Source organism: Dreissena polymorpha, chromosome 9, assembly GCF_020536995.1.
Source record: "Dreissena polymorpha isolate Duluth1 chromosome 9, UMN_Dpol_1.0, whole genome shotgun sequence".
In the NCBI taxonomy this organism is placed as follows: Eukaryota; Metazoa; Mollusca; class Bivalvia; order Myida; family Dreissenidae; genus Dreissena; species Dreissena polymorpha.
The window spans coordinates 276221-297294 of NC_068363.1; the positions used below are offsets into that span (position 1 = coordinate 276221).

At 32.7% G+C, this 21074-nt stretch overlaps 1 protein-coding gene across 1 annotated transcript in view; it reads left to right on the forward strand.

Moving 5' to 3' along the window:
• The first annotated feature begins 2459 nt into the window (after window positions 1–2459).
• The window catches only part of LOC127844642 (deleted in malignant brain tumors 1 protein-like), a 75956-nt gene continuing 57341 nt past the window's right edge, over window positions 2460–21074 (forward strand). Inside the window, exons 1-4 of the mRNA XM_052375047.1 lie at window positions 2460–2571; window positions 2963–3119; window positions 6424–6587; window positions 10541–10581. Of these exons, the coding sequence (XP_052231007.1) occupies window positions 2472–2571; window positions 2963–3119; window positions 6424–6587; window positions 10541–10581 (462 nt within the window). The 5' untranslated portion in view covers window positions 2460–2471. The remainder of the gene's footprint in view (window positions 2572–2962; window positions 3120–6423; window positions 6588–10540; window positions 10582–21074) is intronic.

The following is a 21074-nucleotide window of genomic DNA, read 5'->3' on the forward strand; positions in this document are numbered from 1 at the left end:
GACATTTCAATATTAAAGATCTATTGATAGCTTTCTGTCTAATAAATATTTTTGGAATGCATGTTCACTTCATGATATAAATGTTTCAGTTATATAAACAACCGTAGCTGTGCTAAAGATGAACATAGAAGTGGTCTGATAGTTGGTTGGAATTTAGATTGTTCTTCAACAGATGCATTCATCGGTCAATGCATGTATCGTAACTCATTTAGGCATTTGAGTTCTCTGAGGGACGGCAACTGTGCCGGGTCCAAGATATTAGTTTGCTCAGGTAAAAGATATTTGAACAACACAAATAACAGAGTTGATGCACTATTAATTACATGACAATTTGCAGTTGAACAGTGCTGTGTTATTTTGGAACGCGTTAAAGTGTTGTTAGTTAGAATGAAATAGTCACAAGAGTTGGATCATAACAATGTTTTAGTATGCACCACGTACGCTCAATTCTACGATAATCAGCTACATGCTACCTGCATATAGTCGAGAATTATGCGGGTGTCATGTCGGTGTTTCTGGACCTTTTCCGCTACCTTGCCAATGTGCCCTGATACAAAAATACCCATTGAACGCTGCGAGATATCCTTGCACAACATCAAAGAATAATAAGACTCAAATCGAAAAACGATGTATGAATACAAATTATTGTACCCAAAAAGGAATAATTCAATTGTGTTAAAAATCAATGTGTTAACTGAGTCATAATGAAGCCGGCAGTTTTCTATATATTGACATATGTGCATATATGCACTTCATCTGGGGTTTTTAAATCATATGTAGTGATTGTGATGTTCCATAAAAATCTTTCAGAATGCCCACAACTAAATGAGTCGAGACTAATTGTGTCGCGAGGTTCTCTTGTTTACTCTGAGGATGGGACAACGGCTAACTTGATATGCAGCGGAGGATACTTTTCAAATATCACATCATTTCGATGCCAAAATGGCAAATGGTCTGCCAACAATGTAGAGTGTGTCTTACGTAAGCAGTATTCTACATTTTCTAAATATGATTGATGTGTACATAAAACTGCATATAAACTTGAATAATGGCAGTAATAGATTACAAAATAGATTAAAGTCATAAAAACTAAACGGTGGAGTATTTATTAGATAAATATATACTTTAGTTTATTGATAAAACATTTGTTTACAGTTAGGTAATGAAGATAAAAAATAATTATTATTATTTGCTGTAGGTCCACCTTTGAACGTAACACACGTTCGGTTAGCTGATGGTCCTAATACAAACGCAGGAAGGTTGGAAATAACAGTCAACAATGTCAATGGCACAATATGCGCCAATGAGTTTAGCTATGAGGACGGTGATATTGCTTGCAAATCTATAAATCGGTACCAAATAAAAACAAATATGTTAATATATGTACTCGTGCATCTGAATCTTACATATGTATACGGATTTATTGTAGTTACGAAGCACTTATCAATTTTCCAAAGTTTGGTGTAACATTAAGATTGCTGATCAATTACCGTTTTTCTAGTGTTGATATCTTTTCCTTGAAATAATACCGCATATAAATTACTGTTTCCCAAGGAAATAATTAATTACATTATGTTTTGTTTTACATTTGATAACACTCAGTTACCGTCTATGTATTCATAGTATTGAAAATACAAAAACATTACTGTACGGTTGGACATTTGCCTATTTGTATATATCTTAACTCGATTGCTTGTTAAGTCATTATACTATTTCATTGAGCAAATATTAACCAATCAGGTATCGTGCTGCTGATGTCTACAATGGCTCGTTTTTCGGACCTGGTACAGGACCCATTTATATCGATCAACTGGATTGTACATTTGATCGTACCAACATTCAGTATTGCCTGTACAGGACAACAGGTGTTTGTAATCACTCTAACGATGTTTCATTGGTTTGCAACGGTAAGTAAATGCTACATGTTTATAATACAAACAACATAAAAAATCCAAACGCCTAAGTGGGAGAAAACTCTAAATATTAGCAACGGTCGATATTTTATGGCAAGTGATAAAATGCTATCATACGACACAGTACAGTACAAAGTCCGAAAAAAAGATGTCACAAGTACCAATTCATGTATTATTTGAATTTGCAATTGAGACTACCTGCCTTCCACATAGATGACAAGCGTTACGTTCTCTTCTTTTACAGCATGCATATAGTACAGTCTATTTTAGCAATATCTTTAAAATTTAAACAGAACTCAACCAATACAAAGCATATTCACAAATAATTGTTTAGTTATTTCTTAATGTTACTATTTGGTGATAGTTAATTTAATGCATATGATATGTATTTTTAATAGTGCAAAAACCTTGTTGCTGTATTAATATTTGTCCTCTATATGTAGCAGCTTCAAACGCACACTGATACTGACGTTTTTTTTTCATAACAATTCACAATGTGGCAAACTTGTCACCAACTTCGATGACAAGATGTTTCTATTCAATGACTCGAACATAGTAATGTACGGCGATTGCTCTTTCTACAAGTCCTACTTTGGTCAGCTGCGCGCGATCTGCGAAAACGGCACTTGGAAAACCATCGGAAACTGCATCGAGTACAGTAAGAAATAATACACGTGAAGAAATAATACACATAATCTACTAAATATATGTACGAATATACCGCTACTTTAAAAAGAAATATTTACGTTTAACATATCTGCAAACAGTAATTTTAAAATAACACTTAAACAGGAACTGTCTTAATACGTTGTGTTTCTTTACAAAATAAATTGATTCTTTGAAAGTACAATGTTGAGTATACAATCTTACATTATCTTTTAAAACTTATAAAAATGTCCGATATTACAACATTTAAATACAAATTGCATTATTTATATAATTATGGTCACATGTGTCTGTATGTTTTATAAGATGTTTGACTTATATGAAATATAACAGTCCGAGTCCGTATGTACGAATTCCGTTTCACTAATACGTCTGCTGCATAGGTAAACCCCTGGAGGTGCAAGGTGTTCGTCTTGTGAATGGAAGCAACCCAGCCGAGGGGCGGGTCGAGATGAAAGTGTTTGACACCTGGGGCACCGTATGTAGTGATGACTTTGGGATGAAAGAAGCGGAGGTGATTTGCAGAATGATGGGATACTTGTACGTATATTCAATCATTTCCTTTGATAATACGCAACATTTATATTCAGTGACAACACACGTTGTTGTATTTTTTATTCTTCAGCATACGTGTGTGTTATTGAAAAAACTGTTTTAATCATAAGACAAATTAAATCTACACTTAAAGCTGAATAATACATGGTTGGTACCGAGATAAAAAAAAGTATCTGACACAAAGAAATAGGTCGCGATAAGAAAATGACTTAACCTCAACAAAATCTACGCCCTTGAATGGACTCTTAGATGTCAACATTCATGGCGGCCGATTAACTTTTTGTTTTCTAGCAGTACATAGTTCCATGTTTAACTATAGTTTCAAGGTTTTATAAGATTCGTTATTAGTTATCTTTAAAAAAAAGAAACGAAGATATACTTATTTTACTGATCGTTTATCACGAAATTGAACATTCAATTATCACAAAACAAGAGTTTTTATATTCAGTAATCAGTTCAGGTCGTTTATTACTACGTCTTTGTTGCACTGTACGGTACTTAAACAGATCAATATAAAAAGAAAATTCAATGAACGTGACATTTTATAAATATTCCTTAAGGGTGTGAGGATATTAACGTTATCCATCGTTTGTACAAAATAATAACACTTCAACAAGTCTTTTAAATTCGTCATTCATTTTGAAAGATATCGACTGCATTAAGCAAACGGTGCTGACCAGAAACATGATTGTTTTTGCAAACAGCCATGACTAGTAAGAACGTTTTATATTCAAACCGATGATCTTTTTGTTTTAAAAACTTGTATTCAACCATTAACACTGCTTTCCGAAAAAAAAAACGCCGATTATAATGGTATCGGAGGCTATATACATAATGCTATACGATCAATTTTAAAATAAACTTACAATACTGTGTAGCGATGCAAACACAGAGTTCAGTGAAAATGTTTTCGTCATTGCTTACATTGTTGTCGCCATTCGTCACCCATGTATCGCTTTGTTCGCTTAAAATATATAACATTCATGTCTACATAATATTTAACCTTTATGTGATGCGAGAAATGTTGTCGTTGTTGTTTATGACTTATAAAAACCAACGAGGTGTAAAACTGTCGATCGAGCACATGCCATCTTGACATGGCATGACCCGCCTTAATATTGATGTGTCTCATTTCGTAACTAACATACAGAAAAGATGATTCTCGCCGTTTTAAGTTAGTTGTTCGCTTGCGAACAACTAAGGTTAGTCGCATACTTTGCAAGTCAGTCTGCTCTTTATTACGCTAAGAACGATAACCACCGCATCTGCCTGTTTATACTTCACCAATTGTACACTGCAGGCTGTGGGTATGTGTATTTTATTCTGAGGCTATTACTAGATGCGGGAGAATAAAACTTCTGCTGATAAAGAAGTATAGTGCGATGTTTCGTAACCTCGTTCATAGTGCATGCTACTACAGCGGGGTTAAATTTGATATGTCTAGGAAACGTTCTTTTGTTTTCAACAGATAGCTGCGATCTTTTGTATTCATGGGTGCTAACAACGCAATAGTAGAAGGTTAAGTTTGTTTATATTAACAGTTCTCAATTTATAAAACGTTGAACATGCGTTCACCAATTACTACAGGTACACTTTAGACAACAAGAAAAATGCTTTTTAATCTCGAAAACCGAATATAAAAAAACAACTAAACATAGCAAGAAATAACTTTTAAAAAGGTATTCGGCGTATATGCTGACTTTGAAATAAAGTTTGCAATTTACGTTTCTAAATAATTAAATTGTAAACAAATATGTGATGGGCGCATTTGGAATAAGACACATTTTCGCATTACGAGTGTCAATAAAAATCTCTTTTGGAATTGTTAATGGTAAATTTTAGCATAATGGTTTTCAATACAAAATTGAATTCAATGTAGCAAAATTGTAAATACGGGCAGCTTTTCCATGCGTTAAGGAACGATTTCTTGACGTGCTGACCGAGTACGGCAAGCATTTGTTGTTTGATAATTAAACGATTAGCCTCTTATCGTGACACTATTTCGGTAAAGTTTGCTTTCTTATATTGAAAGCAAAACTTTGTTTATCGAAAGTCAATAATATATTCCCCGGACGATTGAGTGTAAGAGTACTGACCCTGAAATTCTGCGAGATGGATTTTCACTGGGCCACAATTTGTGTCGCTTGAACATACAGAGGGTAGTCCGGATTCCTTACACTGAACAGTGTTACATCCTTTGCGCTGAGCACAGACACGGTGATGTAGCCAAAGTTCAGAGGTTTTATCTCGAATCAGCCTATCGAATATTCGAATATATTTACGTGTGTCTGCTGGCGTTAAGTAAAAGTCATTTAAGGTGAATAGCAGGGTAAAACAGCTAGGCTGAAAGAGCGCATTAGTGCTCTATGCCCATGTTTAGGTCAGAGTTGTTGACACCGTATGAATTGCTATGGTAACAAGTTATGCATAAACAACAAAGTACGGATCAACAGGGCTATTTTTATGACTACCTAATTCGTGAATAAAAAGTATTGCTCGCAGATTTATTTTTTATTTATTTTCATCAATTTTCTTATTGTACATTTTGAATTTGTAAATGGTGTCAAAAATAAAAAGTTTTGTACAGCGAATTTCCATCATGAAATTATATTCTTAGTGAGATAGGTATTCGATAGTCCAACGATATTCATTTTTATATGATGGTGATTGCAAATTGTCTTTATATACAGTTCTCATGGCCATTTTAATAATACTTTCTATGCTTTCAGAACGTCAAAAATGCCATGTTGTTGTTATTTTGTCTAAGTTATCTCTTTAAAATAAATAGGATGATAAAAAGTGAACACACATCCCGAACCGTGCGTTAAGGCACACTATTTAAACATTTGAATGGCTTGTGCTCATTTCAAACTTGCGATTAATTTTGAAAATGAGTTGTGTCTTAAATTATGCGATAGCGAACAACTTCAGTGCTTTCAGCGCTTTGATTTACTTTAAGTTCGCCTCGGTAGATTTATCATTCTCGGTATAAAATACCTTGCATCAAGAGTGTGGTATTTTTAAATGGATGGGTTGTTTATCACTGCCTGTACGTAGTATTTCCGTTCTGCAAACTACCGTTTAAAACCAAATATGGTAATGATCCTTATCGTAGGAATACACAGGAATACACATACATTGTGTACGGCGCGTCACGCGATCTAATACCGGATGTCAACTAGTTTATACGCTCACTGCTTGATGAGGTCAATGCTTATAAAGGAAGCAGGATGAAGGCAGAAAAGTAGTTAATGCTAAATTATTTTTTAAAACTGATCGTCTTCCTCAGGCATGCCAAGTCCGTTGCTGTCAAAGGAAGTTATGGAATAGGAACCGGTCCCATTTTCATCGACGATCTCAACTGTGGAGACGATGCCTCTCATATCAACGACTGTGAATACACCACGTACCATAACTGTTCTCACGAGCATGATGTGTCTGTGATTTGCACTGGTATCGTTACCTTTATTGAAACTTCGCATATCACGCAATTATTTCCTCAGGTTTTCATGTTATGATATCTTGTCGTATTTATTTTTATACATTTTCGTCCATTGGTTTAATATGACGACTATTCCTCTTTGCTTTTTTTTTGTAAATATAAAATTAATTATATTTGCTATCGATTGTGACAACGTTGAAATACATGAAGGGCGCATACTGACTTATCCAGTCATGACAACAGTCAATGCCTCTTTAACGTTTTCTTGCAATGAAGGATTTGCATTGAGTGGGGCAGATACTATTACCTGCGAACATTCAGGAAAATGGAGCAGTTCACCACCTGAGTGTACGAAGAAATGTATGAATAATTCTCTATTCGAGTTTATCCGTATTAATTCAGTAAAATATAAAGGCATCATGTTTTTATGTGTCGAAAAAAATGTTTTGTATTTATTGTTTTAATCTTCAAAAGTATTTACAAATTCATTTAACATTAGAAAGTATACACATGGAAATATCATGCCATAAAAAATTGCCAGTTGTATTTTTAGCAAATCTGACTCTGATACTCGGTGTATCAATTGGTTCTGGGATCCTGGTCGTTATGGCAATTATAGCTGTTTCCGTGCTTTGCTTCATGCGAAGAAATCTGACGTTGAGCAATAGTAAGGATCATAAAAATGGTTTGACAATCCTGACAGACGTCACACAAATGACTGCACAAATGTTACTGTTTATGCTGGAAGATATTATCATACCTCTTAAATTAAAATAACCTGTAACTAAAAGCACACATGCAATACGTTGAGATTGTCAACCTTGTAATTTACAACAGCTGATTATGAATTTAATTGAATACTATCTTGATGTTATTCAGTTTTCAGAAAATCAAAAGTGTGACGACAATCCCTAATACCTATGTGTAAGTTTAATCAACAATTACAGAATTTCTTAAGCAAACACAATATGTTTAATCACTCTTTCTAAAAGAAATTACTTAAAATATTATTAATCAAGACATATTTATATTTAAAAACTGTGGCAAGTATTCAATAAAATGTTAAACGTTCACAGGTTTGTGTTTGCTTTTTAATATTAAAAGAAACACAAATTCATGTACCATACTATTTTCTTTTATATCTAATGATAAAATATGACATTTCTGCAGTGAAATAACAGCAGTGAAAATAACACAATTGTTATTTTCACCGATGAAAAGAACAAATCTTTGGAATATTTTTAGATAATCATATCAAGATGTACTTCCCTTGTTTATATCCTTGTTTATATTTTTTCTATGATCACGGGTGAAATAAAATCGATGTTCCACCGAACCCAACACATTTTCTTTTAATTGTATGCTTTTTTTACCATTTATTTACATTGTAAAAGAGTTTAACTGAAGAATTTCCTTGGAATTATGACGTAATTTTGTCAACAAAATGACGTCATTTCAATGTATTGAGGCACGCCACGGGAGAGAGGGTCACTTTTCAGTGAAAGGGAAATGAGTATTAATTATTTTCTTGAAAAAGGGGCATAAAAGAAACGCAAAAATTGTTCATGTCAGTGTAAGATTGTTTGTTCTTTCACTCGTGAACATAGAAAAATAATATTTTCACTCGTGGCTGCGCAACTCGTGAAAATATATTTTCTATGATCACTCGTGAAATAACAAACGATCTTACACTGACATGAAAAATATCCTCTATATATTGCGCAATGGTTCTAGAATATACATTTATATTAATCCTAACAATAATGCGTTACTATTTTGTGATTTGTGCAATAAACTTTAATCGATGCCATTTAACATAGGTTATTAAATAATGTTAAACATTTCAGATCATCAGCTCGCAGGGCGGATGCTGGTAAATTCTTAATATGTGTTTGTGTGTGCTTGTTTTGAAACATATATGCAATTTCAACATGTTTACAAAGTCATATTATTTATTTTTTTGAAATATGAACTCAAAATTTCAGCTTAAGTATTGTGTTTTTTTTAAATTTGTAATATTTTAAATAAAGATACTGAAGTTTTGATTTTAAAAATACTACAACTGCTGAACTTGAAATGAATTTGACTAAACTAGTATTGCATGTATATAGCGTGGTTCCACATCAATAATATATGCATGAATTATAATAGGGGCCGTTCGAATGTATGTCAACTCAGGAATGGACAGGTGTGTAAAGTGCATTTATCATTTTTATATTGTAAAATAAACTCAATAGTTTTACTTTGTTCAATGCATTTTCCAATGAAACAGTTGCACTGTAATAATCGGGTTTTCCTCGAGCAATTTCAAATCCACAAGACCTTGTACTTCAAGATATGTTGATGACATTTCTTTCCCACAATATCGAGTTTCCATACATACAAATAAAATATTCTTATATACATCTCTCAGTGGTTAATGCACATCATTTGTTCAATTAATTATGTGCAAAACATCAACAATGTGCAATAAAAATTATGTAATAAAAGATTTTAAAATAAAAAGAATGAATCTTTTGATAAACATAGGCAGATCTATAACTGAATGTTCTTAGTTGTTACTGAATGTTACATGCACCAGTGTTTTGTATTCAATCCACAAATGTATCAGTTTTGTCAAACGTAAATAAATATTTTTAAATTCCAATCAAATACACTTGTTCGTAAACCTTTACGATGCTTAACTTATTTCATTTTTCGTAAGGTCTACGGAAGATTATGTTATGATGGACGATGTTACTCATTCGGACCAAATTCGAGGTTTATTTCTCTTGAATTATTTTTTTTACCATTACATATACATATATTTCATTATATACAATCAAAGCCACTTCTAACGAAACACTTACATATTTGTTTTAATTTCCTGATTATTAATCAATGAATTTGTTAAAAAAAAAATGAAAAAATCAATCCTAATTTAATTTCTTCTCAAAATGTTATGGTAATTAATAGACGATTCGAAAATCAATATTAAAAGAGCAATATTTCATTAAAACAAAATGACGCGATCCAAACATATTTACCTTCAGTGACAAACATTAAATTTTGTATTTCAATCGAACATTTACATCATTCGTATCCATTCATGGCGGTATCATTGCTCAGGTGATATAACTTCACATTTAACTCATAAATAACCCATAATATCAGCTGATAGCTATGAACTATTCGTACCTTTCCGAATGGAATGTTCGTATATTAACGAATACGGATCCGTTCAAGTTTTCGTTGATGTGAAGGCCTTCTCTTTACAACTCAGCCGTCACAACTTTGTCAATACTTTTTGGATGGGTTAATTTTGAGTGAGGTGAAAATGTTCGTTAAGCATGATGTTATACTTGGGGAAATACATGTGTTGCATGCGCGTTATTGTGTTTAATAGCATGGTACACACAATCATTTTAACCAACTAAAACATTAAATATGCTTTTCGTTCATAGCATCCTAACGAAATAATAATATGGAAAAGAATGCCGTCAAAAAGCGTTACGGATACATAATTATAATACAAAATTGTTAAGCACGATCACCAATATATTAAGAGTTTAATGATGAATAAGAATTATAAATGTGTAGAGTAAGAACTGCCTTTGAATTTTTTTGTAATGATAATTGATTATATATATATAGAGAGAAAATAGTAACATTAGTATTATAACTAAACAGAATCGTTAACATAATACATTAATTATATTTGGTATATCAAATGTATTAATATCGATATTTTATCCTTTCAGAAACAGAAAGGTAAATGTTTGCCACTTATAAAAATAATTGTTTTTATTTATAGGCTTTAAAATATTGGCAAGCAAGTGTCGGTGTTCATAAAAAAAATCAATTTTAATGTTTACCATCGGTATATGAGTTCATTTTAGTGTCTAACTATATATAACTATTTATGACAATATGTACACTCAAACACGTTTTTCCGTCAAATACAATTCGTTGGTTTTACTTTCAGGCCAAAATCGGCAAAAACAACTGTCTATGAAACACTTTCTGGTAAGATAATGCAATTTCCCAGAAATATCAAAATAAATGTTAATAAAGTGAAGTTATAATTTTGCATATTTTTGAAGACACTATAATACATATATCATTATAATTTATTGTTGTTTTATTTACTTTCAGACGCAACAAGGACAGTGTAAGTTTTAAAGCAATCGCCAAAATGCTTCAATAGTGTCTTTATCAAAACAAATTTCTTGAGTACATGAACTCCATTGAATTGATACTTGTATTGCTACATAAGGTTCAATGATTTTACATATGGGTAGGGTAACGCATGTATTAATAGCTTAGAAAACGATTTGTAATAACAAACATGTAGTAAATTCTTTATTAAACTATGCGTACAGACGATCCGACGACTACAGTGCTATCGATCATGCCTCAACCAATGAGCATAGTGCAGGTAAAACACATTTAAATTATTTTAGTATTTCATGTTTTTTTTATAAAATTACAATTCAGTCGAATATTTAACGTGATGAATATTTGAAAATAAGAGCAAAATAACACAACAAAAATAACCCAGTTACAATTTTACAGATGTGGGACAAGTGTACAATGTTTGTTCTCTTAATACCTTATGAAATTACAAATTACTGTAACGGTGTTTAATTTCAAAATGATATAATAGTTTCAACCTTGAGTTCATCTTCTTATAAATAAATGCATACCTGTTTTATTCAAATCTTTATCACACCTCAATACCAACTACTTCTCTTTGTTATCGAATAAAGATACCAGCTCCAGAATACCAAAGCCGAAAGGAAATCGAACATTACCGAAGTAATTGTCCGCGAAAAATAAAAATAACTTGTCAAGTGCTCTGGACGATTGTAAATTACCATACAAGATCGAGAATGAAGTGAGTGTCATGCGATGAGTTGACAGAAATAAGTGTGTTTCTATCTGCAGTCATTTGCTTCTTCCATGAAGGTCAAGAAACAGATTATTATACAATATTCTATAGATTTGTGTGTAGTACATACTAGGCAATCACGTATATTATACATTTGTTTTGTTTTTTGTTGTTGTTTTTTCATATTAAGAATTATACGAAAAACAGCACTCATGCATGTCTTTGATATAATATCAATTATTGTACTTATCTATGTTTGGTTGTTTGCGTGTTTTATGCTTCTTTGCAGAGTGTATGTACTATAACGTGTCTAATATGTACTAATGTGGACTACTAATCGGATATGCTTACATATTTTTACATTAATACAAAAATTTCAAACATTAAATGAAAATGCTAATGTGTACATGCATATTAACAGTACAACTCATAGCCATTTTCCGAATCTCGTGTTAGCAGCGTGCGATGTAAATACCTGTAACATTTAAAATGTAATCGTCGTTTGATTAAACATTACACTGATGCATGTTTTGTGTAGGTTTTAATGGTATGTACATCCAAGTGTGTAACAATGGAGACTACTCGTTCATAAAACTTGATTAATTGGATAAATAATAGAATTGTCATGACTAAGGTCTGGGACGGGCGCTAAGACATATTCCCATATTCTAGACAAAGTAGAAATCTCTCGAGAAATAACCAAAAAAGTACACTAACGTGTCAAATTGTGTACTTATATCAAGAAAAACGTACGAATTATTGTAGAAAGTAGAAATAAGATTAAAATGTCTGACAATGTTTGAAATGGTTATAGTGACAACGAGTCATTTTTCCACAGAATGTTGTAGAAATGCTCGACGCTGCACACTTAGTTATGTATGTTGATATTTCTCTATGATATAGAAGTGTATCACAATCGTCGAGACGACAAAAAGAACTACTTTCATGTAACATCAATGATAACAACTCTAACCAGCACGTCAGTAGCTTAATTTATTTAAATAACCTACCGTCAAACAACAAGCTGTTCAGGAAGATGAATACAAATTTTATCTTCGTCCACAACACCACGAGACGCACGCTCGAGACTATACCAATATATCGTACACCTTACGAAGGATTTTCATGAACCATGGCTAAATGTTTAGTTCACCAAGAGGTTGCGCAAAAGCCATGTGATGCTTATAACATTTAACACTGTATACAATTCCTATTGTCGGATTATGAAACTTCCTTTTACTCAAAAATCATACTTAGGATTTGCGATTGTCTTGTTTGTAATAGCAGACAGAAAGACCATGTTCATATGTGTCGATTTTCAACTAACATGTTTGAGTTTTCGTCATATATGGTGGGAAGTTTTATCGTCATTATTTTTCGCGATTTTGTCCATGCGATGATGTTGTCACAGTGAACGGCTGTCGCATGCTCGAGACTATCTCATTAAAGAGAATGGTAGAGATAGACCATAAAGTCCATGAACTCCAGTGTCTGTCCGCTGTTTAAAAACCACCGATTGTAATTTGCCGCGAATAGCTTGACTGTCTAAAATGTTACTGGTAAGTATCCATATTTTTATATTTAGAAAATATCTTGAAAACATGAACAAAATACAACTCTGTTAATTTCACATTTGTTTGTGTTTTTTTGTGTGGACATATCCAGGCAATTACCTTCTGCACCTTATTACCTTATTTAGTAGCTTTGTTTCATTAGAACGCCATACACTGTAGTAATGACATGAACAAATTCTGTAAATACACTTTGTCACCAATATTTGTGAATGCAAAAGAAGATTTTATGTTGGCAGAGAATTTTCAAACACAACTTCTTATACTGTGTTGTCCCGTTTAAATTCATTCAGCGATCAGACTTAAACGTCTAAAAGAATGGGAGAGCACTAGGGATGACTTGTGATGTGAGTTCGGAACAGCTGCGCAACTTGACGTGATATGGTTTAACTCTACTAAACATGAGGAGTGTAAATGAAAAAATGGCATATTTTATCCACTTATTACCGTTGCTTATGTGCCATTAGACTAAATAAGTCATAGGTCAATTTGTAGTTATGAGCTTGTAATAAAACTATGAAAGGAAAGCGAGCGCAAGGACAAATTCATATGTATATCTAGTTATTTAATGAATTCATATTCATCGTTACATATCAATAAGCCAGATTTAAAAAAACGCCTGGAAGCCAAAATCGCTCCGCCCACTTAATGCAAAAATATAGCAGTCAGAAAACTAGACAGGCTAAAACCAAATTGGCGTCTATGCTTATATATAACGCGATATTCTTGCTGATTTTAATATTATTAATCCATAATAACGCTGGTAAAATCGTTTTGTATAATTTATTGATTCGGAAATGCAAAATAGTATTAGTTTTTTAATGATATTAACTATATATAATGGGTGTTTAGGTAAGTTAAACCACGCTCTCAGACGCTTGCACGTGTACCGAAAAACGCAACTACTACTAGGTTTAATCCCCCATGTTTCTAGGTTTTATGTTGGTATTAATGATAAATAAAACTTTTACAATGATATTTACCGATATTATTTACAAAAATATTAACAAAGCACTGTATGAACGTGCATCTGAACGAACACGCGTTTTATAACTGGGATTTCTCAAAGTTAACCACGCTCTCAGTCGAAGGTACCGAAATCCCCCATGTTGCTAGGTGTAATGGTGGTTAAAAAAATAATAAATAACACTTCTACAACGGTATGTACCGATGTTCATTACACAATTATTAACAAAACATGGTATGCACGTGCATCTGACAAGAACAAGAGTTTCATAAATGGGATTTCGAAAAGTTAAACCCGATTTCCGACGCCGAGCGGGTACCTTATCCCCTTCGTTATTACTCAGAGAGGTGATATTAATAAAATGAAACAGTGCTAATAGGACCTTTGTGAATCACTTTATTTAAAATTTAAAAAAAACAAATCAGTTTTATCATTTTTTAAAAACATATAAGGTTATATAATGGAGATTTCGGAAATATTGTGCATATTGAAGCTTCCATTAGGAAACGCTCGCGCGCGTATCGACAATTTACCCCGTGTAATGGTGGCATTAAATAACCATTCTGCTAGGGCATTTATGAATGTTATTTATGAAAATATTGAAACAACATTGTTTTAAATTGTTTTTGGCACAAAATAGCGTTTTATAACAGGGATTTTGATAAGTTACGGAAAGCGGGTAGCGAAATCGCTTATCTGTGTACATTTCAATGTGATATATTTCAAATTTTGCGATATCAATCTTAATAGTGGGAACTGCTACACACAAAATAAGTAAGGTACTTTTTAAAAATAAATTAACGTTCTATAATGGTGATTTCCTTAATTCTAAGCATTGAAGCTGCCATTCGCGCTCGTCAAAATCACGTTTCGGCTTGTAAAGTTGTATAAGTTTAATGCTTCCAAATAATCTATCTGGATACCTACCGTCCGACTTACATGAATCCAATGGACACCGTATAACCATACTTCATTAACGTTTATTTTCTCAATACAAACTAAACAAAACTCGTCGAAAAAATGGCGGACAGGTCGATAGCAACCGACGCACCCGATTAATCGATAACTGATTGGTCGATCAATATACGATAAGATTTAGATTAACAGCTGGCGAGATGGGGTGCATTTAACAGACCCGCCTCAACACACACACACACACTCACGGTCGAATTTTACACTCGACAATGCGATAATATGATGATGACAGTACGACAACACGATAGTACGCTGGCGACAATGCGATAGTCATATCGTACTGTCGCCATTGTATCATTGCATTGTCGCAGTCGTATTATCGCGTTATCGTTACGTCGTCATTATATTATCGCATTGTCGCATTGCTGTCATTGTACTGTCGCATTGTCGCCATCGTACTATCGCATTGTCTTGTTATATTCAGTATTATACATATAATACATATATAATATAACACATTAATTTAAAGGAAAACATACATTAAGCTTGTTTATTTATTTTACTTTTGGTGAAACCATAAGAGGGGTCATTTGATGATGATGATGATGATGATGATGATGATGATGATGATGATGATGATGATGATGATGATGATGATGATGATGATGATGATGGTGATGATGATGATGATGATGATGATGATGATGATGATGATGATGATGATGATGATGATGATGATGATGATGATGATGATGATGATGATGATGATGATGATGATGATGATGATGATGATGATGATGATGATGCTGGTGATGATGATGATGATGATGATGATGATGATGATGATGATGATGATGATGATGATGATGATGATGATGATGATGATGATGATGATGATGATGATGATGATGATGATGATGATGATGATGATGATTATGGTGATGATGATGATGATGATGATGATGATGATGATGATGATGATGATGATGATGATGATGATGATGATGATGATGATGATGATGATGATGATGATGATGATGATGATGATGATGATAAATTGTACTGCTGCACATTTTATACACAATTATAGTGTAATGCTTCTGTTGAATTGACCAGTCGCCAAAGTATCGATCGCTCCGCCCACATTTTTCGATCAGCCAATCAGATATCGATTTTTCACACACCCCTCAGCAACGCTTATCTGGCCGCCATTTTGTCCGACAAACAAAGCGTGTTGTACATATGGAATGAACGTAATTTTTAAGAGTTTACACAGATTTTATATCAAATGCATGATCATTACTGTTCGATCATTATTCAAAATTGTAGGTGCTATACATACTTTATAAAAGGTTATTATTTTATCTTTATTTCTTGAACATATGAACGAGTAATGAGAAAACAAACACAATAAATAGTTTAACCACACCAGGTGTGTGTTCTATAAAACGTGTTATACCGTTTGATGCACATTATTATTAAGCAGTTTGGGTAACATAATAATTGCCACACGTGCTTATTAATCTCAGCGTAATTGTCGATAATTAATAAATAACAGTATGTTGCGTGGATCTCAGAATGATGGAACATTAAGGCATTGTTAGGTACTGTACACAAGAAAAGAAAACTATTTAATTACTTAAATGATTTCCAATTATATATTTATTTTCTGTGGATCATAAACAAGGGAAATCATTATAAATTGTTAACTTAAATATTGTTTTAACTAAAGAAAAAACAACAATGAGGTGATTTCAACGCGGCTTAGCCAGCTTAAAGCGACTTCAAGTGTAAAATATACGGCTTATAATACAACAACAACATTTCTTATACAACATATATTTATGCGGGGAGGAATGTGAAAATTGCAATTACATATAAGGGACATCTTGTTATAAATAAGCAAATGCATAATATGCTTAATGTATTCAATTCGAATGATCGTGAACAGCACCGTAATACCAACATTTCATTTTTTGATAGTGAAATGTAACAGGTTCGCATTTAACATAAATGAAATAAAATGCATATCAGACTATCTGTTAATGAAACCACGAAATTAGGCCTGTATTAAATTATGGTTACAATCAAAATTTAATTTATATCTAAATAAAAAAATCGGTGTCTTTTTAAAAATAATACAATAAAACAAAGATCTCAACATTTTTAATAAACAAAAAACCCCATCATGATATGGATATGTCATTTGCATTAAATAACAATATTTTCAAAATTATATATGAATAGCCACCGGGTTCACTGTCAGACGGTTGAATACAAGTTCAAAATCAATATGAAATAAATGCTCATTTTTACAACGGATTTTTCATCAACTCCCTATATAATATGTATAAGAAACGTTTCTGATAGTCAGTCTGCCGTTAACTCATTTATTTTGATTACGCCATTTTTCTCTAAAGTATTTATGATTGTATTAACGTTTTACAAAGCAGTTTAGTTTAGTGTGCGGCTTTCATAATTTATATTATAGAAAAAAGCATAATACATCATTACAAATATAGAATTTCCCTCACGTAATCCGCTATAATTGCGATCTGCCTGTCGGAGTTTTCTAATCACTAGACCACGTGACTATGTGGGCGTAGCGATCGATAATTTGGCGACTGGTCAATTGATAACGTACATACATATTCATATTAAAACGTCACTTCATTTCAGCTTCAAAACATTGGGCTTTCAGATCAAGCTCTCGCCCGTGTCGTACAATGATTCCTGTTCAGCGCCTGTGGAAACACCTTTAGTAACTACATGTTGCAGTTTCAACCAAGGAAGCTCAATGTTGGATGGCGGAAGCCATTGTGTACTGTTGTGCATATTTTATTGTAATCAGGCAGATATCTACGGTATAAGAAAAATTCAATATAAGGAATATTTATATCTTTATCAAGACTTTGCAATGAAGAGAAAGTGTATGACATGTTATGACAAAATTTCAAACGCATTTAACGGTAATCTTGACAAACTTAAAGCAGCAAATCTACTCTTTATTTTACACTTAGATTTTTTTTTGCTAAAACGTATAAAGCACATTGGTTATTTGGATACACAATATAATACCAAGTGTTTCTCTCCCATTGCATAATAAGTCACTGAAAATTAGTTGCATATAAAGTTTGATCATTGAGAGCTCAAGATACGACTTAATGACTTCAGACTTATTACTATGGCTTCACTAATCCATGTACAGTCAACTGTGCTATATTGTATGCAATGTTTTGTGCGCAGCTTCTTTATTGGAACTGTGTATAACGTCTGAACTGGACTTTTAGTCTAGACATTAAACCATATAAGAATGTGTAAAGGGCCATCCCTCTCATTCAGTATATAAGATGGTTAGAGGGTTCTTCAGTAGCCTTAACGAATACAAAATCAGCATTTGGCTCGGCGGTTGGTATTTTTTGCACCATATTTATTTTATTTAATGAAAAACAACTTACATCAAATGCCTAATCTCTAATTGTTGGACTTTATTATTCAATATTGTTTTAGACTGAATTTATTTCCACTCTCATACCATACAAAAATAGAAAAAATAAATAGTTCAGCTCAAAGTTGTCGTAAAAGTATCAAAACGTTACATGGCTGCTAAAATCAAAATCGTCCGTGCATAACGAAATCGTTGAGTGTTTCCACCATAAACTTTGGAAAACAGTGGTGTTTGGACTGTTCAGTTGATGAAAATAAGCAGCTTCGCTTAATTCAAATTCTGTGTCTCTTGCTAAAATAACATAACTGTCACCGCGATCGTTCACAAAGTTGAGGCCGTACTAATATTAAGACTCGCATGTTCTTAGAAACAAAACCACGTGGTTTAAAAGTGCAAAAGAATATATGTTTAACTGCACAAATGAAGTAAAAACCTCATGATTTAAGTCATACTGATATAAGTTCATTTGATCAAAATTAATCAAATCTCGAAAGATGTGGTAGTAAAAATAGTCTTCCTCAATATGAGGCAACAAAAGTCTATATAGTCTTTTATATTTAATTTGTAAGTTGCCTTTTTCTTACTTACCAGCACTCATTCTTGATGCATTTTTTTATAATAGTACTCTATAATAGTATACTTACTTGTTAATGTACAATACACAATAAGATCGCGTTGACTTATAATGCAACGTCCTTTAAACTTCCATTAAATGCCAATATCATGCAAATTACTCAACTGTTGGCCCAGTGAGCCCGTCTTTGATTACATGTAATTCTCTTTTTAATATAGCATCACAAATTAGGTCAGAATTTAATAGAACTGTCGTTTAACCTTTCCTGAGAGTGTTTTATCGACAAATAACCCCTCTTATTGTTTCACCAAAAAATCATTCGCTGTGAAAAAAAAACGGAATATAATAATTTCGGGATTCTTTTTATTAAAATTAGAACGTTTTTATCATACACTATTTTCTTTTTACCCGCTGAATGCTCTATATGTCCATTTGGGCTTTTTGCCTTCTGGATGTTTTGTTTAATTAACTTGTTAAACATCCCAAATAACCAATGTTATAGTTACATGTACCTAGAATTACCAGGTAAAATTTAAACTGCACATATGAACATGACATATGTGCAATAGTATACATTTGCACTTTTTCTATCACCTTAACAATATGAAATGGGTAACTAAATCGATATTTAGATTCATTTTGTCAGAGGCAGGCGTAAAATTAACCTGAAGAAACATGTTTGTACTTCTTGTTACCAGTTGGCCAAATACTTTCATTTATAAATATATTCAATTATTTTAGATAATTTGCTTATTAATCTAAAGAGCAGTAAAGTTAAAGAAACTCTTTCAAACGATAACGTGATGCTAGAATCGACTATGAAGTTGCAAGAAGAACGATTATTTGCTTGTTTTTGCAAAATGTTTACTAGTAATTAAATCGATGTATAGTGTTAAGCCTTGCAAGTTTGCACTTGCGTGGCCGATCAAACTGTTGCTACATTGTCATGGACTCCATTTTTAAAAACGTTTCGCCTTTTATATATTAACGTTAGTGGGTACATATTGTGAAATATATGTAAGCTTATTAAATAATAAAAAAAATGTATAAAACAACACGTTAAATGAAATTAAATAATGTAGCACAGTTGTGTTTCTCGAGTTAGGTATATACAAATATATATTCTAGCTTCGAAAAATGTTTTTGTTTCGGTATTATGTTTTTTATTTAGCAGACACAGTACGTTAGTGACGCAGCTCAAAAACACGGATAACTCGTTTTGGCCCTCATAATAGTTTATAAATATAAATTTGGTAATAATAAGTATGATACCAAACGCAAAAAGCTTTTTAAACGGTAATATAATAACGATTGTGTGATTATTACTGATGGATTTCTTTTACGCGCTAGCTGGTTTAGAATGTGAAATATATCAAGAAATCGTAAATATTCTCTGAACGAGCATGTTACAAATGTTTTAAAGATTTAAGTTGCATAACGACCACTGTTGCTGACTATGACATGTTGACCGATTAGCTTAAATGTATGAAAATACACAACTTGTTTTGTAAATCGGAGCCAATAAAAGATCATGGGCAAACAAATTGCAAAGTTAAAAGTATGTATGATCCTTAAAAACTACACTAATTGTGTGAATGAGCTGAAGATACTGGCTACATGACAGAATAAAACCACACATTGGCACAAGTTATTGGAAGTTTTTTAAAACTCACACAATTCCAGGAAACACAATGTGGAAAACGATATCATTAATATGTAATGTTTGACTGTATAAGGCCTTCAATTTGATTCGAAGACATGTTCAATTAAACAAAATGCATTTTGTTCGTATTTCGATAAAGCAAAAATGGAATTAAGTATTTTAAATTTTCTTTCGCTCGCTCATCCCGTGTTTTTGGAACAAAATTCCGTCTGAACAATTTATGAATTTAAAACGGCCTTGCGATAAAGCAATCTACATATGTGGATACAAATAACAATTTAAGTTGTCATCGTAGTATTTCGATGTTTGTTCTCTCCTCGCGTTAATTATGTCACCGTTTATAAGTCGGTTCGTGATTGAGGTAGAATAAGTTCTATCAGTGCTACTTTAGCCATGTGTGACCTGAATGTCCATCTGAAATGTATAGGTTCATGCATGTTATCAGTGCGACTATCTACGACCAGATGCACGTTAAGTGAATAGGCGCTGT